Source organism: Hyposmocoma kahamanoa, unplaced genomic scaffold, assembly GCF_003589595.1.
Source record: "Hyposmocoma kahamanoa isolate Upper Pololo Valley unplaced genomic scaffold, ASM358959v1 92, whole genome shotgun sequence".
In the NCBI taxonomy this organism is placed as follows: domain Eukaryota; kingdom Metazoa; phylum Arthropoda; class Insecta; order Lepidoptera; family Cosmopterigidae; genus Hyposmocoma; species Hyposmocoma kahamanoa.
Window position 1 is genome coordinate 13,160,373 of NW_020654748.1, and position 26,559 is coordinate 13,186,931.

The window sequence follows — 26,559 nt, forward strand, 5'->3', positions numbered from 1 at the left end:
AATATAGGAAAACCTACGTTAGGATGTATCTTATAGAATTGTATCAACAATACAATATCTACTCATTAAAAAAAGAGGATGGTATAATGTAATTGTATGTTTATTCACTTTGTTTACGTTACTAATAAAAAAACTATATTACGTAATAGTTTTTTTTTATTTAGTCTAGAATATTAACAAGCACTAGGAAGTGGTTTTTTTTGTCGAGCAGTCTGTTGGCGGCGGGTCCGCGAAGAATTAGGCAGTCGCACCGCTGGTACATGTTGAGGGTAGTTTGCTGATCTCTAATGTGGACCGCCTCGCCGATGTAGCTATGACCAACCTTCTTATTGCTTTTGAGAAGTGTTATCTGTAAAAATCTTAAATTTTAGCTTCCTTTTTCCACAATATACTTGCCTTCATTGCACTGCACTTGCAATATATTTCTACATACTACATTGCATGGTTTTAGAGTTCAGTGCTGAAAAGTACGAACACTGGCTATTCCCTATCTACTGTTCGTAATTCCGATTGGTTGGACGAGAGGGGATGTTTTTTCCCATCGAGTATATAACCAGAACTAGAGACGAAATGTCATTTAATTCGTTTGAAAACTATTCTGCCAAATCATTACGGTGACAACTGCGCTTCGATTGGCCAACCCGACTTCAAACAATTGACGGATGTCGTCAATTGTTTCAATTCAAATCGACTCTTTGATATTTGAAAATTGAAAATTGAAAAATTACATATTAAATATTGAATTACCGATGAAATCTCATTCCGTTTGTTTTATAATTAGATGTTTTGTTGTTTTCCCACACCACCGAATGGCACAGCCGCCCCATAGTTAGAGATATTATCTTTATTACAATAAATATAGAATGTTTTTGGAAACGTACACACATGTCAATTGTTGACGCTGTACTATTTCAGCTTTCTCATTTGTGATTTTATTGCAAACGAGACTTGATTTATTTAAAAGTGATATAAGGCGCATTTGCCTGATGATTAACCAAGGATGAATGGCCCTTATTTCGTCTCTATTTCTGGTTATATACTCGATGTCATGTACTGACACAGACTCGATGTCATGTACAGACACGGTTTCGTGTCTGTGCGTATGTCAGACTGACTATAATATGTCAGTCTTCAAACTCGTGCTCATTTTTAAAATTTTTGAGTGGCAATTGTTCGCAATTATCCCTGTGTACTCTTGTCAGTAGTTAATTTCAAATTTGCCTGTGCACATCTGCAAAGCAATTTAATGATAATGTGTGATTAGGCCTGCGTGGGTACCACAGCCCAAGCTCTCTCATTAAGTCTTGTCACATGTTCAAGTAACGTTTATTTATACAATGAGATAAAATATAACGGGCTGCATTTCTAACTCTCAGTGCTTTCTGACTCGTCATATTATGTCCACAATAAGACCACGAAGTAAAAAAATACTATACTTTGACTCATACCTACTTTGACTCCATAGTTCATACTAAGTCAACGTTATGTAGTATCCTAGTCTGCGTCGCCATCTACAGATTATCACATGAACGCGGAGCCAGTGCTTAACAGATAAATAGCGCCAAAAAGAACCGCACTCAGCTTGTTGACTAGTGACTTTAGTAAGTTGACAACAGATGGCGTCGTGTGCGTGCCATTATATCTTGCTATTTTGTTGCTAGATATAATACAATAGGTATACAATATTTTAAGGTTATTTTTACGTTATTGAAAGTAGAATGTATTGTGTAATGGAACCATTTATTACTGATAGTACCTATAATTTTGTTCTGTAATCCATTCATGACTAAGTTTAATTTTTAAATAAAATTATAAATTTAAAATTACTGGTATTAGTAAACTCGTTTGATCTTATGATTGTATAATCCGAGTGTTTGTATGTTTGTATGTGTATTGTATCTTTACAAATGAATTTGATATGTAATCCTAACGGGGCTGCGAGATTTATTTGTTTAAATCCGCATGTTTAACAATACAAGGGCATCGTGCTATGACGTGGTGGCGCTGTTGTAGGGTACTACTTAGGGCACGCTGCAAAATTGTGCGGGTAGGGAAATAGTGTACCGCAAGGTAACCCTATCGTCCAGTAGCATATTGCGCGGAATCGTGTCGTTATGTGGGAATTTCACTTACACTATAAGTATTTGCATTATTTTCTAATTGACACAGCCATAGAAGAAGAAGTTCGTTGTTCTCGAATCTTTCTTTTGCGACCTGTTTATTGTCTATCTCCTGTGACGGATCATTTTTCTGAAAAATAAAAATTCTTAACTTATTTAGCGGGTTCTTAAAACACAAGGATTTGTTTTACTTGTTGTTATTCTTATGTTAGATGAAAAGAATCGGAAGAAACAACCTTAATAACCACGGAACTGCTCGTATAAGCAAGTTCTGTTGGGTCTTGCATTCTGGCACCCATGAGTAAAATTGCATTGCAGTCCGCGTATGTCTCGTTCAATACTACTGATTGCACATTGTTTGTAGGAAGTCCTCTAAAAGTATATATTTTACATTAATCATACTGACAGTTTCTGTAAGGGCGCATTCAAATTAGATGCTTGTAGCAGCGCTACAGTAGCGCGACTGTGGCGTGGCAGCCGCGCGCTATTAAGCCTTAGTAATTTTTAGTTCACTAATTGTGACTGATTAAGTGGCGTGAGCGTGTCACGACACAGTGGCTTCTAAATATTATACGAAAATTGGTAGTGGTGTGGCTGCAACGCCACAGTGACGCCACTGCAGCCCTTCTATAAGGGTCTAATTTGACGGCGCCCTAACAGTTATGAAAATGCTGTTTTTGATACCAAGAGTATTACAACACTGTTTGGCATACTACATTAATTCGTATATTACATTACGTATGTGTTTTCTTATATTGGTTTTAATGTCAGACAGATGATTATCGACAATTTCGTAATCCGGAAGTACTGATGAATGGAGTTTTATTAAATTCCCTCACGTATGGCCTTACGGTACCTGCATTGGCTCTCGGTAACCAGGTCTCCAGACTATTTTATCCACAAATCCACTGTCGTTCACTCTGTGAGGAGCAACTCTGTCTTCCTTATCATAACTAACGTAATCAACATTCGTAGCGAAATTGAGTTATTATTATATCTAGGATCAGCGACACGAGATCTACAACCCCCTATAAGCGGTTTTTTAATATCTGTATTAAAGCGTAGTACGGGTGACAGAGGAAACCAAACTTGCTGCCGTACTGCACAAGTTTATGGCTTAATACAGCCGATGCAACAGGTAACAAAATATGAGGTACAGTAAGAAACGACTCCCCCGACAGCACGTCACGGTAGTCCCATAAGCCGTTCCAAATAGGAAGCGACTCCGGGTGCGACCTTGGTGTACAATACCCTTAACTAGCGATACTGCGATAGGTACTAGCTATGAATTCCCTAAAGCGGGGCCATGTTGAATGTGTGAATCACCGACAGCGAAAAATCTTAACACCACGATGCAGAATTTGCGATATCGACGCCACTGCCATCTAGCGGTGCATGCCGGAAATATTTTGTGTTATTGCATGATAGGTGATTTTGTTACCTATCTTATTTAGTTTCAGTTTTATTGGTAAGTAAATTGGCCTAATTGACATTTTTAACTTTAGGTGCCAATATCTCGACATACACAAAAATGCAAATGCGTTACTTATGACAACGGGAGCAGAACCCTACATTGCATTTTTCAGTTACTGGTCACCACTTAATCACTTTTATTCATCAGCGGCTGTTAAATATGATATACGAGGGCACAAGAACGTACTTACTGAAAATTGTCACATAAAAGAAACACTGTTAAGCACTGTGTTTTGGTGCCAATGTTACACGTATTTACTAGTAGCCGACTTGGAGAACCCGAGACTAGGGTTTGTCTTGGCACTTTTGAATGATCGAAGTGAAAATGTAACATGACGGAGTCCATGGCAATCATTTTACTGCATTCTAAGATAGGACAGGTAACTGGTCTGCAACGAAAATATTTCGGGATGGCGTACCTTGTCGAAAGTCTATTTATTAAATGGAAATATCTTGCTTATTATTACCATGTGACGGGACGAACAAGTCGTGCGCCTGATGGTGAGCGGTATGCCTGTCCACAGCAGTTGCAATGCCACTCAGAGCTTTAAATCGCAAAGATTCGAGGGACATTGCCACTGTGCCCGTCACCCTGAAAGTGGTTACACACGCCGACTTGTAGCAGCGATGCAAACGCGCGTTCGTGAAACGTGCGATTGCATCGCTACACTTGCGATTTATAGGCGACTGCATCGACGTTAACGCGCGACTGCATCGATAGAAACGCGCGGCTGCATCGATACAAACGCGCGATTGCATTGATACAAACGCGGGGTTTCTTCGATGCGATGCTTATAAATCACAAGTGTAGCGATGCAGTCTCACGTTTGCATCGCTGCTAAAAGTCGCCGTCTGTAACGGCTCTTAGACATAAGTTGACAAGTCGTATGTGCCTGTAATTTCACAAGCACCATTACCATTCAAAACCGGAAACGCAGTAATGCTCACATTACTGCTCGGTGACAGAAATAGGTAAGGTGGCTGCACTTCTCTGGACGAACTCTTTCGTAAGAAGTTTTACTGTTGCTAATATATTTCTCATTGGGAATCGAATGCAAAGTGAGTAGCTGACTCATTGACTTACAATTATATGGACGTCGGGTCCGCGCTAAAAAGTGTCCGCACTTGTAAGGCGCTAAAATCGTATACAGAGCGCCAAACTCCGCTTTAGTCTTCATTTGTTCGACTGACAGCGCGATACTGCGATGACATTACAATTTAAATTTCGAATAGGTTCACTTGGGACATTTTTTTCGTGGTTTTTGTATTAGACCCGTCGTCCATTTATTTGTAAGTCAATGAGCTGACTGTGCATTTTTCGTGTACTGACTGTTAACGTGTGTAACTGAAAAGTAAAAGTCTACCTCGGACACACTTTACAATGTTTCGGCAACGGTTCCATGATTTTAAGACTTTGCACGGAGTGCGAACTGGACAAACTCGAACAACTCGATTTGTTGTCACAAAAGTTTGCATTCTTATATTCAATTATCGTTTCCAAATTGTCCTTTGCTCGAATGCTTTTCTGAAATAATTAAAGATGACGTTGAATTTAATATGAATCATTGCTTTGTTAATATTGATAAGATCAATGAGCTTCAGAAATCTGAAGCAGTGTCCGCTTTATAAGTGATGTAAGTATGCACAATACACACAATGTGAATTAATGGAACTATTTTTTCCCTTCTTACTTTATGTTTAATGCTAACTGTGGTATTTTTGTCCACAGTCCTAATTATATAGTCACTCTTCGAGACACGTTTTGGTTCTGTAAAGTAAATTTTAATACTGAGTTAATAATAGTACTCGACTAGAATTTCTCGGCATGACTTTTTCATTTATGTTACTTACTTAGCGCCTTACTGCGCTTATAATGATCACCGCTGGCTAAGTCTTTAGTTCGTGTTGGTTCTGCATATTTTTTCTTGCATCTATCAGGAGTCGGAGGTAAGCTTTTTTCAGCGAAAAAATCTCCACTCTCAGGCCTATTGGCTGTCGACTCACCTTTAATGTAAAATAACAATAAAACACCACTTCTATAGAACATTAGTGTAATAATATAAATTTGCTACTTTTCGATGTTAAATTATGAACAGTGCCTCTATCATGAGATTACAATGACAGTAATTGCTATCGACTACGTAAAATGTTTGTATACAAAATATTGTTTCTTCTTGTGACCGCCAGGCCGCTGTACAATTTGCCATACAAAATTGTGAAGTAATTTACGCGGTCGCTAGCGACAACTGTCACAGTAAACTCGTGGTAGAGGTACAGATCTATGTAACAAGTACAGTATATTTAATGAAACTAAAAGTAATGTATATAGAGTGGATAATATCTATTTATGAAATTCCCGAATGATTAAAAAAAATCAAACTTCAAAAAAGAAGGAGGTCCGCGATTACTCCGACGTTTGTGAACGGATTTCGAGCAATTATTATTTTTTTGTTGGAAAGAGGGTACCTCAGTAGTGGTTCCATTCAAATTTGAAGAAAATATTCCACCTCTAAGAATAGAAAATTAGGGGATGAATTCGGTTTATTGAATTTCATCCACTTTCCGTTAGCCGGTTTCAATAAAATTGGGCTCGCAGATGTAATTCCAATGAAAATAAAATGTTACGGTGACCTAGAACTGATCTGATGATGGAAATGGCAGACAGATGAGAGGATCTCCTCAATAGTGCACAGCTGTGTTTGGCGTGGAATTTCATACACATTTCAGTTATCGTTAAGGGGATCGCGGTAACAAATATAGCGAAAGTGGATATGTAAGCTTTTGAGGTCAGTTTCTCTTTAAAAAAAAAAGTTGTAATTCTAAATACACTACCGTAGTAATGTAATTACTTGTTACACATCAAAGATGTAAAATAAAGTACAAATTCCAGGATTTAAGAAGTAGGTATTGTCCACTTTAATTTATCATTATTTCTTTGTAGTTTAAGTACTCTGTTAAAAATGATCGAATATTACATATTTCTACATTATTCCACGTTAAGTAATTTGTTGTTTAAAAATAAACAGTAAAAGTTAAGCCACCATTTACATGGTACACAAATTACACCAATATGGTTCAAATCAATGTTTACGTGTACAAACCGGTTTTCGAGAAAGCAGCTCTGACTACTTACTATATATAATACTATTTACTCCGTCGCTCTGACTAAAGACATAAGAATCAATAGTTTATGTAATAATCTTACCTGTGCGCTGGCAGTTTTCACATATAACATGGCCTGTCTCGCAGACGTATAGATCTGCTTGCTTTGACATAGAATCGCATATTGAACAACGCAAGGAATCTTTTTGGGAATAGCAGATGTCGATAGACGATTTATGGCCCTAGAATGAAAGAACAAGAAAAAATATTGATAAATATTTAAAAAAAAGTCGTGGTAGATAAAAGTGTAGGTAACCCAATGGTTTGACCTATCATCTGTCAAGCAGAGAGAGTATCATGGGTTTGAATCCTGGCTTGCACCTCACGAGTTTCTTGAATTTATACACGACATTTAATTTGAAAATAAACCATAAGTGTTTTAAGCAGTACATTACGTATGTCATAATTTAACCTAAATATGTTGTTGATCACGCACATTGTTACGCTTGCACTTTATGTACAATTATGTATATTTTTAGTACAATAAAGACCTTGGGACAGCACGGTGCTTTACATATTTAACATCAATCTACCTCAACTGAACAGTCTACTCGGAGATACATACAACAAATCCTATCAAACATACATTACTACGAAAATTCAACATTTACATACATTGGGTACGAGCCCCAACATTGGTCCTTCGAGCCAGATGTAATACGGTAATTTTTCGGTAAAGGAAGACATCATGAGGAAACCTGCACACAGATGTGCAAAGCAAGTGAATGATGTGTGTGAAGTCTCTGATTTGCATCGTGACAATTAAAGGTCAATCCCTCTCGTTGTCAGAGGAGGTCTGTGCTCTGCAGTGGAATTATGTAGGCTAACTGTTTATTTCAATTTTTTATTTTGTAGTTAGTTTGACATTTTTATTTATTTACTTAATGTTACGTTTTTCTTTATTTAAATGCGACTACGCCGTTCTAATTATACATAAAATTATTTCATACAGAGAGTATAGAAGCAGATTATAATTGCCTTAACTTCAAGACTCTCTTCGATAAAGGACGATTCAAAATCCTGATGCATCCACCAACTATAAAAGCACTAAAGTATAGCATAAACACAACGTATAAACTTAATTAAGTTTTTCCGTGTACCGCCCATTTCTCATTCCTTGTAGTTTGCGTGAGAGTCGTTAGTAAAAGGTGTCACTAAACCTAAATCAGACCCTTGTAAGTACATCCCACTGGTGAATACGAGTCTCTTCTAATAACGCTTCATGTGCAGTTTTAATATTAAATTTGGAGTTGGTATATTGTCGGAAAAAGTTATTTATGTATAAACATTTCAATGAATGAAATGTTATATAATATACAATTATAGCACAGAACAGTAATGTAAGTATCACAGACTAAGCTAATGTACAACAGGCGGCCTTATTGCTAAGTAGCAATTCCGTCCAGGCAACTATTTAATTCATGAAACGGGTATTTCTTCGTTTTAAATAGTTTTCTAAATTAGGTTCCATGTTTTTACAATATAACGAAATTTTTATCGTTTTTTGCATTAGGTATTATATATGATACCATAAAGATTTTAACAATTTGCCACCAATATTGGGGCTGAAAGTAAAGAAAAATACCATAGTTTTGCAAGAAGAAAAATAGTATATATAATTTTGAAATGGTCTGTTTTACATTAAAATTATAACACGGAAACACTAAAGTATTCTATTCATATGAATCGTTGTGTCTAGTTGTAAATGCAGCGCATATTCGCTCAATGTAAGTACTTATGTATAAGTAAGTGTAGATGAGGTAACTTATTTAAACAAGACATTGCAATATGTGCTTTACATCACAAGAAGTTTAGTTATGGTTGAAATAACTTTCCGCAGATGCCTAGTTATTTATAGTGTAGTTTGTATGTAACAAATTAAAAAGCTTCTATTTCTGGTTTGACAGAATTGGTTTCTGTTTAATTGAGCAGTAAGTATGAAGAAAACAGTAGTTTTATTCTTGAAACGTTGTTATAGTGGCATTTCCATTGAAGCCTATTTACGTAGCTACATAATGGTATTTACATGATCTCGCAAATCTACACATTTCTATATTCTTTGTCAGATTGTTGTAGAATTTTGGTTGAAATATACTATTGATTTCAAGAATAATTTTCCCTTTTGTCTTGAAATTAAGAGAAACACGAAAATTTCTGCGTTTCTTTAATGATACGCAAATGACAACTTTTCATTTTGTTTTTCTTATTTATTTTTAATTTGGTTCACAAAACTGGATACAATTCTAAAATAAGGTGAAAGCGTTTGGTAAACATTATGATATGACAAGAATGTACTCTAACCTACTTGATGTGAACACAATAATCAAATTTCATTCAAAAAGTGAACAAGAACAAGAACAAGGATGAACAAGTGGTGCGCTTGATGGTAAGCGACAAGCCTGTTCATAACAGTTGCAGTGCCACTCAGAACCTTAAATCTCAAAGATCTGAGAGGCACCGCCACTGCGCTCGTCACCCTGAGATATAAGTTGAAAAGTCCCACGTGCCTTTAATTTCACCAGCACATTTACCCTTTAAAACCGGAACACAGTAATATTCACATTACTGCTTGGCGGCAGAAATAGGCAAGGTGGCAGTACTTCCCTGGACGAACTCTTTCACAAGGAGCTCTACTGCTAATAAATAATAATAATAATAAAGCGTTTTATTTAGTTATTATAATACAACAATTTAGCCTTAAATAATATCTTCTAAAGTTACACATGCAGATAAAAGGTAAGAGTCTCGGCTCGTGCTGTTTCTCAGTATTTACCTCTTTGATGATGCTCGCTATATTTTATATTAATAATAATAAAAAAAAAAAAAAAATCATTTATTTCAGGCCGTAAGCCCATAAAAAAAACAGCACAAAAATAAAATTAAAAAGAAAAGAAAAGGGGTATTAGTAACACAACACATCTTAAAACTATGTTAGTACAAAAATAATAGTATGATGTGTACCGAGAAGCTCCAATAAAATTATCACTAATTATACACAACTTAAAAATGATAGTAATAAGAAATTTGCATTTAATACTTTGAGAAGATGTATAACAAACCCTTTCTGAAGCACAAAAGAAATGTTTTTGTAGGGAAATAAAGTTTTAATATATAATAAGAGCAATTAGAAAATTATATTGATAACCCATAAACATAAATCGTATTACATTATTTACAATAATATCTATTTATTAGACTTTAAAAAATATTTTATAGAATCTGCATGACTTAAGTTTGTAACACTCTTCAAAGACGTGTGAAGTCAGCGATCCCCCATTGGGTTAGCACTACACTGGGGGACTAAACCACCTGTTTAGAGGTGGCCTGTACTCAACAGTGGTGCGTAAATGAGTTGTTATATTACAACGTAAAAACAATAACGGCTCTAGTCACATTATGATACTTTATTAAATTACGATCGTTAAGCCAATTACGAACTGTGTATGGATCTTGTCATTATTTAACTTTTACTTTTTTATATAGTATACTTTTTTGCGTGATATAGCGATTTTTAGTCTCAATTTTGATTCTTCACGACCAAACCGATTGAGGGGATTATCTTCAGCAATAGACTTCGGTGGACTAATATTAAATTGCTAATTTTCCAGAAGTAACTGTAAATTGATTACATATTGTTGAATTGGTAATAAACAAGGATCAAATATCTACATACCTTTTTAAACATAATAATATTCACAAATAAAACAAATATAAAAAAATCTCACTATCTACAACTGTACTGATAGTTGACAGTTTGTTTTCATATGTCAGATTTGTCACAATTGGTTTTTCACGTTTTTCATAATCACCAAAACGACGGAGCCATAGATACAAAAGTTGAAGTTGAAGTTGAGATATGATCACGAATAGTTTCCTTAATTTTTTTCCATCCTCTAAGCGAATAGTTTAAGTATTTAAAAATATATAGTTCTTTTTGCAAGGAGATTTGTTTTTAAATGTTTTATGTGCCAAATAATTACACCAATTACCTGGCTACAAACTAGGGAATTTCCAGAATTATGAGTGCCACACCACCGGAATTCACCCTGGAACTCACCTGGAATACCCAGACCACAACCAATTTACAAAAATTGATTTCCCAAATTGGTTATACCGGGAATACTCCTCATTCAGCGCTCACAGTGTAAACCGTTGAGATACTGAGGTCGTTTTTTTAACCGATTAAAAAAGGCAAATTATATTAGATAGTATTAATTTTAAAGTAGCTGTTTGGAAAATATTCCGCTTGAACTCTAAAATAACAGTAATTGTATTGCCTTTTTTCATCAATATTCATCGTTTGGTCAAATCGTGATTGCAAATTACATCATATTATTTTATTACATACAAATAAATATTTAGATAACTAAAGATTAATACTCAATTAGTATTTCAAGGGTACGTTTGAGCATAATGAATATCAGACCCGGTTCTTCTGAGGCTCCACACAAGATCTATTTAACAACTGCTTACTTTAATGTTTTGATTATGATATGAAGTGATGGGACAAACAAGAAATGTAACATTTGCAGTGTCACTCAAAACTTAAAATCACAAATATTGGAGGGGCACTGACATTGACCCGACTGACCTTCTTCTCATCTCATCTTAAGACAAAAAGTTAAAAAGTCCCATGGGTCTGTACTTTGACCAGCACCATTAATATGGACTGTCACCTGTTGAAAAACGGAATGCAGTAATACTCGCATGACGGTTTGACGGCAGGAATAAGAAAGATGGCAGTCACTTCCTTGGGTGAACGCGAACTCTTTCACAAAATGGCTACTAAAGTTTTTAGATAGATATGTAGATAAATCATGATTCCCTTTATGTTAACGCACTCTAAAATTTTACATACTTTACAAAAACAATAAGGAATTATTTTGGATTTAATATTAAGGAATTATTACTATATTGCGGTCTAGAACATTTGTGACGTACCCTCAAGTTTACAACTTATTCTTCTCCCATTACGCAGTGTTGTCGACAATATAGTAATATTTCTACGTTACGGTTTGATTGTCAGATTGTTGGCATTATATAGATTTGAGATTATTGTGCGATTTTGACGATATTACAAAACAACAGATATGTGACGTAATCTCGTTACGGGGTATGTGCTGGATATGTGTGTCATGTTGGAAAACTGTGTTTGCAATGGAGAACATTTGCCTTTTATTTGATCTTCGAACATTTGCTACGGTATATCATGCCTACTATGCTATACGTGTTTTAAAATAACGTGTTATTGGGACTTTTTTCCATCCTCTAATTTGAGATTTAAACTATGGAAACCATCGATGGAAACGGAACACTAGTGCTTGAATGAATGAATACTCTAAATGAATATAATAAAATACTCTTTATTGCACATTAAAAATTACTATGACAACATGGAACAGAAACGTAAGTATCACAGCAGAATAAGGTAATGTACTGCAGGACCATTGACCACAGACTTTTTTATTTTTTTCGATACCGACACGCGTGTTCATTGTAGTTGTAGTGTCACACTAAGCTTTAAGGCTTCTGTAGTTTATTTTGATATAATTATTATACATCGAATATATTTTATTCAATTATATATGTATATATAACAGAATAGTAAACCCATAACAAAATTTTGTTTAGGAGTTTAATATTTCCAGATTTAGTTCTATATTACCAGAGGTATTCATATTATGCCAACAAAAAATTATATGAGAGTTTGTATTGTTCTTTGTTTGATGGAACCTGTCCAGATCGAAGCCTATTCGCGCTAACAATTTGACCTCTGCTTAATTCGGCGTGGTCAAATCAAGGAATATGAGGAGACTTACCCTGCATGTCTTGCAGCAGATTCCTTTTTCCCGGGACCTCGAAATTGAATCGAAATACTCCTTCCAACGCAAATGGAACTTGCGATTATAGTATGCGACCTCTACAGAGAAGTCATGCGCAAGACTGTTTGACAAACCTCGGGTCCATTTGAAGCAGCCGTTATGGCTAAAGGGAATAAGAAGGCGGACCCGCCTTCTCATTCCTTAACAAGCCAATATGTGACTGCACCCACTGCTACCTTAAGCATCTCCAACTAGTCGTAACATTACTAATTTGTGATTGAAAAGGAAACAGTTTCATTTACATTACACACACACTACATTAAAACAATTAAAAAGTCAACTATTGTAAATTGGTTGTGTGGATTTCGCTTAATTTCGTAACTGTTGCTCATAGAACTTTCGAGAATTTTCTAGTTTGAAACCTTATAAATGTTGTTATTGTCACATTTATTGTATTATTATATTATTTAAAGCAGATTGCTCAATGATATGGTAAACGGAAGGTGAAAAGGAACAAAGAAGTATGTATTTTTTTAAATTCATACGTAATTATCTATTAAGACACAACAATATCAAGTTTGTTTGCGTTAAATTGTATCAGATTGTATAATACAACGTAACACGAGCGTAATATTGTTACTGTACCATTTGGTTACAAACCACGTACTTAATTATTTACGATTTTCTAATGGGTAATTCGAATGCGATTTATACTGAAAAAGCATCATCGCTGTCGGCATTAGAATTGTTTTTTAATAATATCAACAACTGATGTTACTCGTTCGAAAGTTTTGTTTGTTGGTTTTGTTTATTGAAAAAAAATGTGTTGAACAGGAGCAAGAGTTGAATGATGGTTTCTCCCGGGTTCTTATTGCGTTTCTACATTTCCTTCAATGTATAATAAAGCGTAATGTATGCAAATCGGAGCATCATAGCTTTAAATACAGTCTGGAAAGTTCCAATGTTTCTGTTCAATTAGCCAGCGACACATCGGTTACACCAGACACGCTTTTTAATATCCAATTTACACCTATACGCTTCACGTTTTTTATGATACTAAGTGACAGGACGAACAAGTCGTGCGCCTGGTGGTAAGCGACACGCGTGTCATAACAGTTCCGGTGCAACACAGAGCTTCGCAAAGTTCTGAGGCGCACTGACACTGCGCCGTTCGCCGTGGCGCATGAAGTGAATATGTTCCTTGTGCCTGTGATTTCACCAGCATTCTTACCCTTCAATACCGGAATGCAGTAATGCACACATTTCTGCTTAAAAATAAAATAGGTACGGTGGCAGCAATTCCCTGGATGAACTCATTCATAAAGAGCTCTACTAATATTGAACTTACTTTACCTCGCATGTAAATCGAAAGATACGAATTATGAAAATTATCTAAATAAGACAGGACATACTTATGCATATCAAAAGGAAAGGTCACGGAAGAACTACGGAATCAGAATCACGCTATTTTTCCTTTCTTTCAAACCTGAGAAATAGTAAGGGAAAAAATAATTTCATACCGCCTTTATAAATCGGTTTTTTACCTTCCTAGGATCGTACTTATATAATAAAGCAAATTGAAATCTGAAAATATATTCTCTAAATAATTACGAATTGTAGAAAGTTGTGACAAAAGGACTCCTAGGACTAAACTACAATGAACCAGAATATTTTATTGAAGTTGTTGGTGAGTAAACCGTGAAGTCGTCGCTTCTACGACGTTAAAAGTGGTAATATTAATGAGGTCTAAAAATAAAACATTGTTGTGAATAGTGATAAACACACTCACGCAAACACGCACGGACGCTCGCACGCACGCACACACGAACTCACGCACGCACGCACGCACGCACGCACGCACGCATGCACGCACGTATACACGCACGCACACACGAACGCACGAATGTACGAACGCACGAACGCACGCACGCATGCACGCACGCATGCACGAACGCACGCACGCACGCACGCACGCACGCACTCACGCGCGAAAACACACACACACACACACACACACATACACACACACACACACGCACACACACACGCACACACACATAATTTTTCATCATCATCATTTAACATAATTATTTAAGTAACTCAGTCTTTATTTTAAATTTTGACTGACAAACATTCATTATTTTACCTGTACTTATATGTATAATGTTATTAATTTTTTTACGAAGGTAGAGACCTGGCGACCTGAAATACAAGATCAACCTAGTTCAGGCACCAGTCTCTGTAAATATTGTTGTCTATAACTTAAATCAATTAATGTAAGTATACAGTGTAAACTTTGCAAACAAAAAACAAAGATTATACTATTGAATGATGTTGTGCGGAAACTGAAGAGTACACGATTTACTTATAATGTTTTTTCTTAACACAGTGGTTCATGAACATATATTAAGTATTCGTATTCTTTGTAATCTTCCGGTGCGTGACGCCAAGAAAGCGACTTAGGGAACATGTATAAGAGATGTGAAACAGCGTTCATTTGTATTAAGTACATTGCAATAATTCGCCTGCCAAGTATAAGTTCATTTTTTAAGTTTTCGCCATTGTTATACGTTGGGAATGATACAATTACTCCGCGGTTGACTGACCAGACGCGACCATGGGATCCGTACAGGGTCCAAAAGATCAAATGATCAAATGGTTTAGGTATTAAGTATTAAATAACGGTCTTAATAAAAATTTACCACACTCCTAAGGTTTCTGTCTAAAAAATGTGCTAATGTGTTACTATAGGTTGTACTTTATCCGATCTTATAAAATTCTGAGAACAGGCTAAATAAAAAGTTCAAACAAATTAGTTAAGAATAAAATATCTAACTTTCGAACATAATTTTTATATGCAGATATTTCTCTCTAAGTACTACAGAAGTAGCAGTAGAGCTCCTCGTGAACGAGTTCGTCCAGAGAAGTACTGCCACTTTGCCTATTTCTGCCGCCAATCAGCAATGTCATCATTACTGTGTTCCGGTTTTGAAGGGACATGGGATTGTCAATTTATGACTCACAGTGACGGGCGCGGTGGCAGTGTCCCTCAGATCTTTGCGATTTAAAGCTCTGAGTGGCACAGCAACTGTTAAGGACAGGCGTGCAGCTTACCATCAGGTGCACGACTTGTTCGTCCCGTCACTTGATATTATAAAAAAAACCACGTATTTTCATTTACATCTGCTAACATATTTGTTAATAAAGCATAAAATATGAATTACATGTCCCACTTTGCAATAGCACCATAAGTGTTCAGTGATGATGGTGCAACATATTCCATAATCTCAAGTATTTATGGTGAATTACTGGTGTTACACTAACTTACTATGTAACAGCTTTGTCACATAATTAGGCGAACTGAGGAAAGTGGGTTGCCGATATGCTCTTGCGCAATGTTTCTCGTATATTTGTGACATATTGTCGCTGTATGTAACATTTTCAAATGTAGGTGATTATCAATATGCCTTTATAAGTGAAGAATAGTTGTCATATTTTGATAGGAATAAAATGTACGTAGGTACATGTAGTAACCTACTGGTTTGACTTACTCTCAAGTAGAGGCCGTGGGTTTGGATCTAGGCGCCCAGTTCTCTGAGATTTTCGGAATTTATGTGCGAAATTTAATTTGAAAGTTACCATGAGTTTCTGGTGAATGAAAACGTTGTGATGAAATTTGCATGTCGAAGAAGGTTCACAACCCTCGAAAACGTGTGAAATTCCCAAACCACATTGGGCCAGGATGGCGGACTATGGCCTAAACCCTCACCTGAGAGGAGACGCGTGCCCAAGTGTGTGACGTACAAATAGGTTGGTAATGACATGTGGTACATTACATTACATCACGCCTGGTTTTTTAGGGTAGGCAGAGACCACGACGTATCCTATTATCCTTTATTACCACATGACCGGACCATTTAAAAATTTCCTTTTCCCGTTTTCTTATCATACGCTTAAAATGACTTTGTTTGTATAACTATTTTTCAATTATACCATTGTCACTTGAGTATGCTACTGGATTAGTATTGTAATACTGGGCGGTATACATAATACAGAACATTACAAGTTACTTCTAAAAAAAGATCGATATTTAGAAAATGAAACTATTTTTCCGGATTTAAATTGCGTATATTTGTTTTTTCAAAAAAACCGACGTTTCGGGCGGTCCCATGGTCACGGTTGACTCTATGTTGTTGTCGCGGCACTTTTTGAGAAAAGTTAATGCAGATAAATATTGGATTTCAATCACTTTCCGCTAACAGTTTCAATAAAATTTGGCAAATAAATTCCACAAACTTCTGAATTTGGTTCCTTTTTTTTTATAAAAAAGGTAATAATTATTGAATACCATGGCGTTTTACTACCATAATATTAGTTTATTTTTTGTGAATATTGTTGCCGTGGATTGGTATTTTTCTTTGCATTCGACCTTTGTAATAATGATAGATTTTAAATTAATTAAAGAAAGAAATGGTTTTAATTATTATAAACAAATATAATAGAATTGAATGGATGCAGAACAGTTGACATTCATGATACTTGGATTAAAAAGTTATACAGGTTCTTGCGCTAGAATTATATTACTTATACAAATACTTCATCTAACCTTTTTAATGACAAGCCCAGTTTCATTGTGTTACTTATAATGAACTGAATGAACTATAATCACTATATCAATGTACTTCTACAAATGAGACTGTGAGCTCCTTTACGGCTCGGTATTACCTGTTTACTATACTGCCGTCCAGTAACTAAAACGCGGGTATAGTATAATGTACTGTAATCACACTAATAGTGTTAATTAAAAGGTGTGTCATGTTACTAACTTCCTAATGCTGGACTGCCACGCAGAGGTTCCAGGTTCGATTTCCGGGCCGGGACAAATATTTATATGGCCTGCATTTATTTCTCTCGTGAGTTTGGGTGTAATTTGTAGTTGTCTAAGTGTGTGCCCATGGCACCCGCGACACAGGGTTTCCCTAGTGCGGGGCTATGTTGAGTATGTGAGTTGTGCGTTACTAATTCCTATGGATTTTTAGTAGTCTAAAAATAAAAAAAATATTTTATATTTAGGAATGAAACTATTTTTCCGGATTTAAATCGCGTATATTTGTTTTTTCAAACAAACCCACGTTTCGGGCCCTTTACAGGTCCCATGGTCACGGTTGATTTTATATTTATTTATTTTAATAACTTAAATTTCTCAGTAAATAATCCAAAGGTGTGATGATCTGGTTGAACAGGGAACTGAGCACTTCAGTGTATGCTTCAATAGTCACCGTTCCAATGTTGCATGCATCTGATAACACTACATGCAATGATTTTGTGAGTTTCTAGATATGTTACACGTTTATAAACTCGTATTAAAGTCACAGAGACTTAACTGTAACGTTACCATTTAAGAAAATGATCCGCTCGCCAGTGTTATATAATAAATTACTAAGCGGGAAACTCGATATTGGTAAAATGTAAAAAAGGCACTGCCAATAATCAAAACGAAAAAGTATATATAAACAAAATTCAACTTCAACTCTGCCATTCGTGTTAATGTTATTACTATACTTGCCTATTACTATTTTGTTTCTTACAACGAGTGAAATTTGAACTCAGTGTAATGTAACATCTCTACATATAATTTTATCGTCAATAAATACAGGTTATCTTTGTAATCTTAATTATTATTCGTGATATAATTAGTTGAGTCTCGTAACTGTGGTAATGATAACTTAAATACTTAATCGGCGTTAATAAACGTCCTTTTTTGCTTAATTGAAATAGATTATTGTCATTTTTGCATTTTGCTTCCAATAGTTAAAAGTGGATGTGAATGAGTAAGTTAATTTGACACACAATAGGGTGGAAGAAGGATAGGCAAGTGTTTTTAATTACTTCGCTATTTAAGTAGTAAAAAACGCTAGCTATACATAATACATATAAACACACTAATCGCCAACACCATTAGCATTCGTTTATTCTAGTGTTTCTAGTAAATATTGTGAATAATGTCACGAGAAGTTCTTTTAAATATTATCCAGTAATCGTATTATAAAAGAACATTTTAAGACACTTCAAGATGTGACTTTCAACAAAACATGAATTTCGGAACAGAGATAAAAAAAAGGTATTTTTGTATGTTAATAATATTAATATACATTTTGTTTTAATGTAAAGGGAGAAATTTATAATAAAATAAAATGACGTCATAATATAATTTTTTAAATATTGTCAAAAGAACTATTATTTTTTCAAAATATTTAAGGATTTCATTTATCATTTTCTATAAGAATCCAATTTCAATTTTGCTTACTATATGTAACAAAAAATACATACATAAATGAGGCTATCAGCGCAAAAGTGGAGTAACCCACATTATTTTTTTTCTTCTACAATAATACTTTTTATTTAATAATAATTTTAACAATTATTATTAATAATTAGAAATTTTTTATATACATGGAAATAGCATCCAAATATAAAATAATTATTTACTTCATTATTGTTTAAAGTAATATAGAAGAAAAAAATTTGGGTTAGGTACATTACGTTTACGCTAATAATCTCAAACAATATACGTTATTTACAAATATATTACAATAAAATTTGCCTAAAAATGCTTATGAGACAAATGACAAATCTCGATAAGACGATCGAAAGAGCATCATACTTAACATGAGATTTTTTTGTATAGACTGCGCCGTCGCCCACCACCCTGTAATGATATAAATTCTCCGTACAATTTCTCCTTGTACACTCCACATACGACCTCCGAAACGTGTGCTTCGTTATTTTTTTAACTTGATACAGGTATTGGTGCAGTGTTTGTGCTAATTAAATTTTCAGGAGAAAATGGTTTGTAAGGTAAGAATGAATTATTATATTTCGTAAATTATTACTTAATAAAAAGAAAAATATAAACAATTTTGTAATTCATTAATTAAGAGATAAGTAAACATTTATTTATATCTTGTTTTATTTATTAAGTACTCAACACAAGAATAAAGGTGAAAAAGGATATGATTATACTAAACCATGCAGTTTAGTTTTCAAAGAAAAGTTGTTTGTTAATATCCTGCAAAATATACGTTACGGTAATGGTACAATTGTTATATACCACATACATTCGATATACTACGTAGACGACGGCGCTAAAGCTACTTCGAAGGCTAATATTTAAAATACATTACTAATATTCAAAGATGTCGTTAAAACTTTTTTTAAATTTAGATGTAAAATAAATACGCCATTTGAATTATATTTCTCGATGTCTAGCTTATTTCAGATATATCAATGGTTAAAGCCAGTGGTTGAGGGATGTTTTGTCACTTTTCATCGTCAATATGTATTGCGACCTTATGTTTGTGACGTCATAAATAATCATCATCGTGTGAATGAATAAATTGTTAAATTCTCAAAGATTTCGATTCTGGTCTTACATTTGACAACTAAATTATATTTATTTATTAATAGGTTTTAAGTAAAATTTAATTTTCAATTTGTCAAATCCTCTTATGAATAAACTCGAGCCAATGACCGCAAGTTTGAACTTTGTAGTAATTTGACCTTTCTAAGTTATATCGGTTGAACCTTGAACTTGGTGTTTAAGTTTTATTATAATGCATAGTTGAATTATTGGGTTATGGGTTATATTGAAACCACTATAACGCCTACATGATTTTCTACTCAATGTATATATGGGTAAGTGCATATTGTGTTTGTAAAATAATTTAAAAAAAGTTAGGTAGATTGTAGTGTCTTGATAAAGATTTGAATGATATTGCAGTTTCCAAAGGATTTTAATATGATATCTCGGTGAAGGTATTCATTGCCTTGTTTATAGGAAAAAATAAACCTGCTGCCTAAAGAATATACAAGACTGTCTAAAACGACTCCTCCCTGTTACGCAAGTTACTTAAAGAAAATCCCAATGTCACACAATAAAACAATGTTATCGACGAGTGAAAACAAAAGTTACGCGTAATGTGTTAACCGACAAGAAACAAGTTCTACGTAACTCTTGAACAACTGAAAGTTTGTGGGAAAATAAAAAACGATCGCTTTGTTACAAGATGTATTGATTCTTACGTTAATTAGTAATAAAAAGTGTTAATTATTCATTTGCCGTCACTCTCTATCGTCGGGCATCGTATTATTAAGTATTCGTGCACATTTGCGGAAGATAAAAAGTCTTTATGCCAGATGCTTGTCTATTTAATTTATTGAACGGTAATTGATTAATTTCGTACGTAATATTTGATTGCATTATCTTCTCGATAGTCGGAAATGCAGAAAAAAGGTGAAAAACGCTATGCTATTGTGTTACTGATTTCTGTATGCGATATATAATAACTATATATTATTTAATAATCATTTTAAGTATATGTTTAAAATTATTTTGTGAAGTACTTTTTTATTAGAGAATAATAATAACATAACACGCACACACTCATAGCTCCACACTAGGGAAACTCTGTATCGCTCACGCCTTGGACACACACATAAACAACCACAAATTAAACCCAAACTCACGAGAGACATAAATGTAGGCCATACAGAAATTTCACCCGCCCAGGAATTGAATCCGGGACCGCTGCGTGGTAATTCAGCATGGGAACCGTTCGGACATGGAGGCAGTTAAAGACTAAAGACACTTCTTAAGGTACTGATTTGTTTTACAGCTGTTATTAATAGTTCTGGCAGTAGCGGCGTGTGCGCAAGCCAGGCTCTTCACTTATATTCGACCGGTGGCAGACACTCATCCTGCTGAAACGTATCAACGTGCCCAGCCCCGGTTTGGTTATGACCACATTTCGGAGGATGAACATTTGGATTATTATGTAAGTTGATGGATGGAAAGCTCAATGCTTATGTTCTAAGTTTCTTTGTTACTTTAGAAGTTGATTTATAGACAGTGAGTGTTGCAACCGGTTTCATCAACCAGCGTCCTGGCTCCATTAGCGACCAGCGGCCTGACTAGCCACAAAGACAAACTCACTAGATTGACAGAAATTTAAAATTAGTTTGATTTTTGACAAAAGACGACATCAGACGACAGGTAGTCCTGAATAAACCTCTTGGTCCTTCTACAATTGTATAGACAAGCCGACTGACAGGATTTTCGACAGGTGAAAAGTAAACCTTTACCTTAGAGGATGGATACGCTAATCTTTTGAATTAGCCGGTTAATTTTTCGTGATATTTGGTAGCTGTAAACACCCGGCTTTTTGGCGTACATTTGAATAGTAAAAAATAAAATAGCATTAGTAAACATTGGATTCTTGTCCATATATAAAATTATGAATCACTGTAGTTTGCTCACGCCTCTACCTCTACAATTGAAATGAAATTACAATATCCATATGTTCTTATAAGTGGTGAAGGTAGTCTCTAATCTATGGTATAGAATAACATTAAGAAAATCAAAGTTTACACATGTAGGTATTAAAATGTTCTTGCAATGACAGTTTGTGTTGGATGAATCACATAGATACTATATAATAAGTTTAACTAATAAGTTTATTTGCCATGATAATTTGTCGTATCTAGATCTCTTAGTTTAGAGATCTCGTTTTTGTCGCAATAAAAACAGCAAAGGTGTAATAATAATAATAAAATGTTAATTCAATCACTTACTTAAGCATAAATACTATTACATTACATAATTCATAAAATAAAAATAAAATGCAAGCTAAGAATTAAAATTTCAACACGATTATAATAGATTAAAATACAATTTCTTAAAATAAAATTGGGGACGTTTACAAGGTTTAGAATACTCGCATCTTGAAAAAATAGTTTCCACTAGTTTATTTTTGGACTTTTTGTCTTTAAAAGTCCATTAATGCTTATTAGGGGGCGTAAAAATTGTCCACCATATTCTGGGCAAACGTGGCAAATATGCTAGTAAGCAAGTCATACATTTTCTAAAGTAGGAAATTCTAGAGACGTACAAAAGTGACGTAATTATGAGCAAATAGAGACATTTTACGGTAAATGGAAAGCGTGTCATACTGCAGTCCAGTTTGGGCTCCCTTGTGGCATATGGTTATGAGATTGGTTCAGTATCTAACAGTAAACATTTACCTACACAATTAATTGCGCTGTCATGCTGGCGAAATGTTTTTGATCTTGATTGATTGTCTTTATGATTGTCTTTTTCAATACAGCTGAAGCAACAGATGGGTTCTAATCACACTTTTTTATCATATAAACTCAAACTAAAATAATTTTTATTTCATTGGTAAGTAAATTACACAAATCATTAAGTACATTCATTAAACTCTACTGCTCAGTCCCTTGAGAAGAATGAGTAAGAAACTCTAGAGGTTGTTCTTTGTAAATAATTCATTCGTAATTTACCATTTACAATATTTGTTTCAAATATCATAGATCACTGGGACAACATGTCAGATCTAAATGGGTCAATATTACGGGTCATCTAAGTGCACAGAAGCTGAATAATAATCCTTTAGTGTAAAGATTTTTTTCATAGTTGTAGCGAATCGCTACAAATCTCTTTGTGTATATTTTATAATACAGTCTTTTTTAAGCTTAGTTTTATATTTAAATTCTAAATTTAAATGTGTTTATTTTTGGCGCCTTTTTATTGATTTAATCTAGGTTTTGCGGTTTTGCTTTGATAGCTATGTGGTCTTTTGTAATAAAAATTAATAAACTGTAAGTACATTTGCTTGGCCTTGCTCACTCTTTGTTAGCACCCACCCTTTAACCCATTGATATAGTCCGCTACAATAGTGTTAAACCACGCAAACGTATTTTAGACATTGCCCGAAATTATTTATAAAAGTGTATATGAAAACCTTTGTATTTGTGACATTGTAGGAAAGCTGCAAGAACGGCCCGTTTATTTTTTATTCCTTTTTGTTATAAAGTTATTTATCACTATTTTTCATAAAAATATCTTCAAAGCTTAAATGAAATTTCCATAAATGTACTGTATTACTGTGTAATAATATTGATTTCTTTAAACTTCTCTCTGGAAGACACTCTGGGGCCCAGATTGTAAATAACCGGAATATGCTAAAACTATTGAGTTGTACTCCGTAGCTTTCCTTCTATAGATTTACAAATTTACAGCGTATCTACAATATTTACGCAGAAATTAGACATTTACGTCCATTCTTTGTATGTAATTACTATAACTGAATAACAAGTGAATAAAAAGTAACGCTTTTTACGTCACTAACGTAAACAGCTTGTGAACAGGAATTGTCATAGGCACTTCCTGCGCCATCGCGTACAGTGACATGACATGAGCACAAAGCTAACGTCGTCGGTGGTTTAAGATAAAAGCGGGAAATAAGTATCTTTGTAGAGTTTGTAATCCAAACTATTACAGTCTGCAGAGCAATCATGATCTGGTTATTGATATATTCAATATATTCTAAAGCGTAAACTCACAGACATTTTACTATATTTTATTGAGTAATTGATGACTGTGACGCAGGGATTAAATTGTTTTGTTTATGAAAGTACTTGTTTCTAACACATACTGTTTACTGTTCATTTTTGTTTAATGCTGGTGTTGTCTGGAACTAGTTGGCTGATGTTTTTATTACTGTTTTTATTAACTGTTTAGATGCTGTCACTTTTCTTCTAATAAAACAATAAATAGTTGTATTTTTGCAGAAATTATTTATTTATCTTATAATATATTTATTATTTTTTTACGATGTGCTTGTAAAAGACTAGCAAACATTCTAAAATTAACATAATGAAATAAATAAAAAGAATTAGCAGTTAGAAGTATTTCTATTAAAATTTAATTCAAGGGGAAGGAATCTTTTAACATAGCTCGTCGCATGTGTGAGGAAGTAGATTGCGTAAGCGCACGTGTCTCGACAATTTCACTGCGCGGGCACCGTACTTCCGAAGATGCGTGGTTGATCTAGATACTCGTAATTCTATGGCCACTGGAAGTTACGAAAAAGGCTTCGTATTGCATAGTAACAAATGTTTATTGATAGTTAAGTTATTTAACATTGGCATACGTAAAAATAGTCGTTAAATGTGTTGGTGGTTGTTATAAGGAGTATGTCGTAAATTTATCATTATTTTTATAATTATTACAGGCTTATCCCAAGTATGTGTTCAAATACGGAGTGAACGACTTCCACACGGGAGACATTAAGACGCATCACGAGTCACGCGACGGTGATGTTGTCAAAGGTAATAATTTTTGTGAAGTCCTTTAGTAGCCAACAACAATATGCACGCATAGAGTTGTGATTCAATTCTCCAGCCCAGACCAGGAAACTTTAAATTTCTTGAATTTACAAGTACATTTCGTTAAACAAACTTCGAAGAGAAACGTGGACCTTCGCTGACATTGTATGCAACATCATGGCCTGAGGCCTTGGAAGTTATAGGCCTCTATAAGTAGGGTATTTGAGAAGATATCGAGCGGACGATCACGTGGTCGATGATCAAGAGGGTGTTTTATCATATTGAAGGTGGCTAAACCGTGGCTACTATGGAACAGTATTATTAGAGACCAATAGTAAGTACATTTAAATCAAGTGACTACGATCCTCAGTAAAGAGCCACCGAGTAGAGGGAGAGAGAGAGGACACTCATGTTCGGATTGATTCAAAGAGTACAGAGTACCAAGTAATAAATTAAAAAATTAATTCGTACCGTTGGTATAATAAAGCCGCATGTGTTTATACGTCAAAAGTGCCTCTATCACATGAAAGTTATAAAAATATATTATATACATAAGAAATACATATATGAAATTTTATGACTCATATGAATCAAGCCTAATGCTCTGGCTACACAGAGGCGGCCGCGGAAGCGTTCCGGGCGTGGGAATTTTTGTAATGTACGAGTTCATATGAACCCTGCCACACTGAAAAGCGCGGCCGACTCGCGACCTCCTGTGTGGCCAGTGCATATAAGCATAAAACAGTTATAGATTAGTTTTGTACGTAGAATTATTAAACCTTTCTCCTGAAAAGTTATAATTTTGCACATATAGGCTTATTACGACAAAGTTGCGATTTGATTAATTTAAATACTTGAAAGAATGTTCAACGTTTCCCTATGAGTGTGGACAGACGTTATGTTCAGACTTTTCAGGAGAGAGCTCCTGAAAAGTTGTAATTTTCCTGATGTGGCCTTATTACACTAAGGGTGCAAATGATTCATTATAAATTTCAGGTCAGTACACAGTTGTAGAGCCTGATGGCTCCATCCGCACAGTGGACTATACCGCCGATAAACACAACGGGTTCAATGCCGTGGTGCACAAGACTGCGCCCATTTCGCACCATGACGGTATTCATCTTTAGACTAGTTTGAAATTTTCATTTTATTAAGACTGGTTTTTTATTGGAGTTTCAAGGAAACAATTGAAAGTAAGGTAAGAAAATCGTCGCTTGTTTAGTATTTCGAAATAATGATAGTGCCAAATTGAGATTAATGGTATTAATAAATTATATATTGAATGTTCTCATGTTGCCACAAGAACTAATTTCTTGTGCTGACGTAATTTCAGTAAACTTTTCAAGATGTATAATTTGTTTTACGCCTTTAGTTTTGATTAGTACTTTGAATTATGATAATCGTTACGGTTCGGTTCATAATAATCTATTGCATAAAATAAGTCGTTTTTTACCTATTTACGCATTGAACTAGTAATTTAATGGCGGCTGCATTAGGGCGTGACAAAAAAAAATGTCATTGGTAAAACGCCTCCAATTTCATGAATTTGAACGTACTTCTAAAATATTTTTATTTATTTATAGAGGCAGTTAAGGTTTAAAAAAATATGTGCATGCTCAAAGGTGAATGCATGCTTAGCAAAACATGCGTTTTTACAGCAGGAAATTCAAGTGTTTAAAATTGGAATAGAAGAAAATATTTTATGGCCAGAAATTTTTATACGGTTAACAGTAGAAAGTGCTGAATTGAGTTTTTACTTTCAAAAAAAATGTCATTCATCGTCATCCTTTGCTGCGGAA

At 34.6% G+C, this 26,559-nt stretch overlaps 2 protein-coding genes across 2 annotated transcripts; one reads left to right on the top strand and one right to left on the bottom strand.

Annotated features, from left to right (window-relative positions):
• Window positions 1-97: 97 nt before the first annotated feature.
• LOC113236886 lies at window positions 98-6,933 on the bottom strand. The gene is made up of 8 exons (XM_026473098.1): window positions 6,799-6,933; window positions 5,445-5,597; window positions 5,285-5,361; window positions 4,958-5,118; window positions 3,785-3,982; window positions 2,357-2,492; window positions 2,134-2,250; window positions 98-349 (listed from the first exon to the last, which is right to left on the bottom strand). Exons 1-8 carry the CDS (start codon window positions 6,866-6,868, stop codon window positions 161-163), a joined length of 1,101 nt encoding a protein of 366 aa, XP_026328883.1. The 5' UTR covers window positions 6,869-6,933; the 3' UTR covers window positions 98-160.
• A 12,383-nt stretch (window positions 6,934-19,316) lies between these two features.
• LOC113236812 (cuticle protein 19-like) lies at window positions 19,317-26,349 on the top strand. The gene is made up of 4 exons (XM_026473006.1): window positions 19,317-19,435; window positions 21,253-21,411; window positions 24,667-24,763; window positions 25,757-26,349. The coding sequence occupies exons 1-4, from the start codon at window positions 19,424-19,426 to the stop codon at window positions 25,885-25,887; spliced, it is 399 nt and encodes a 132-aa protein (XP_026328791.1). The 5' UTR covers window positions 19,317-19,423; the 3' UTR covers window positions 25,888-26,349.
• Window positions 26,350-26,559: the final 210 nt, after the last annotated feature.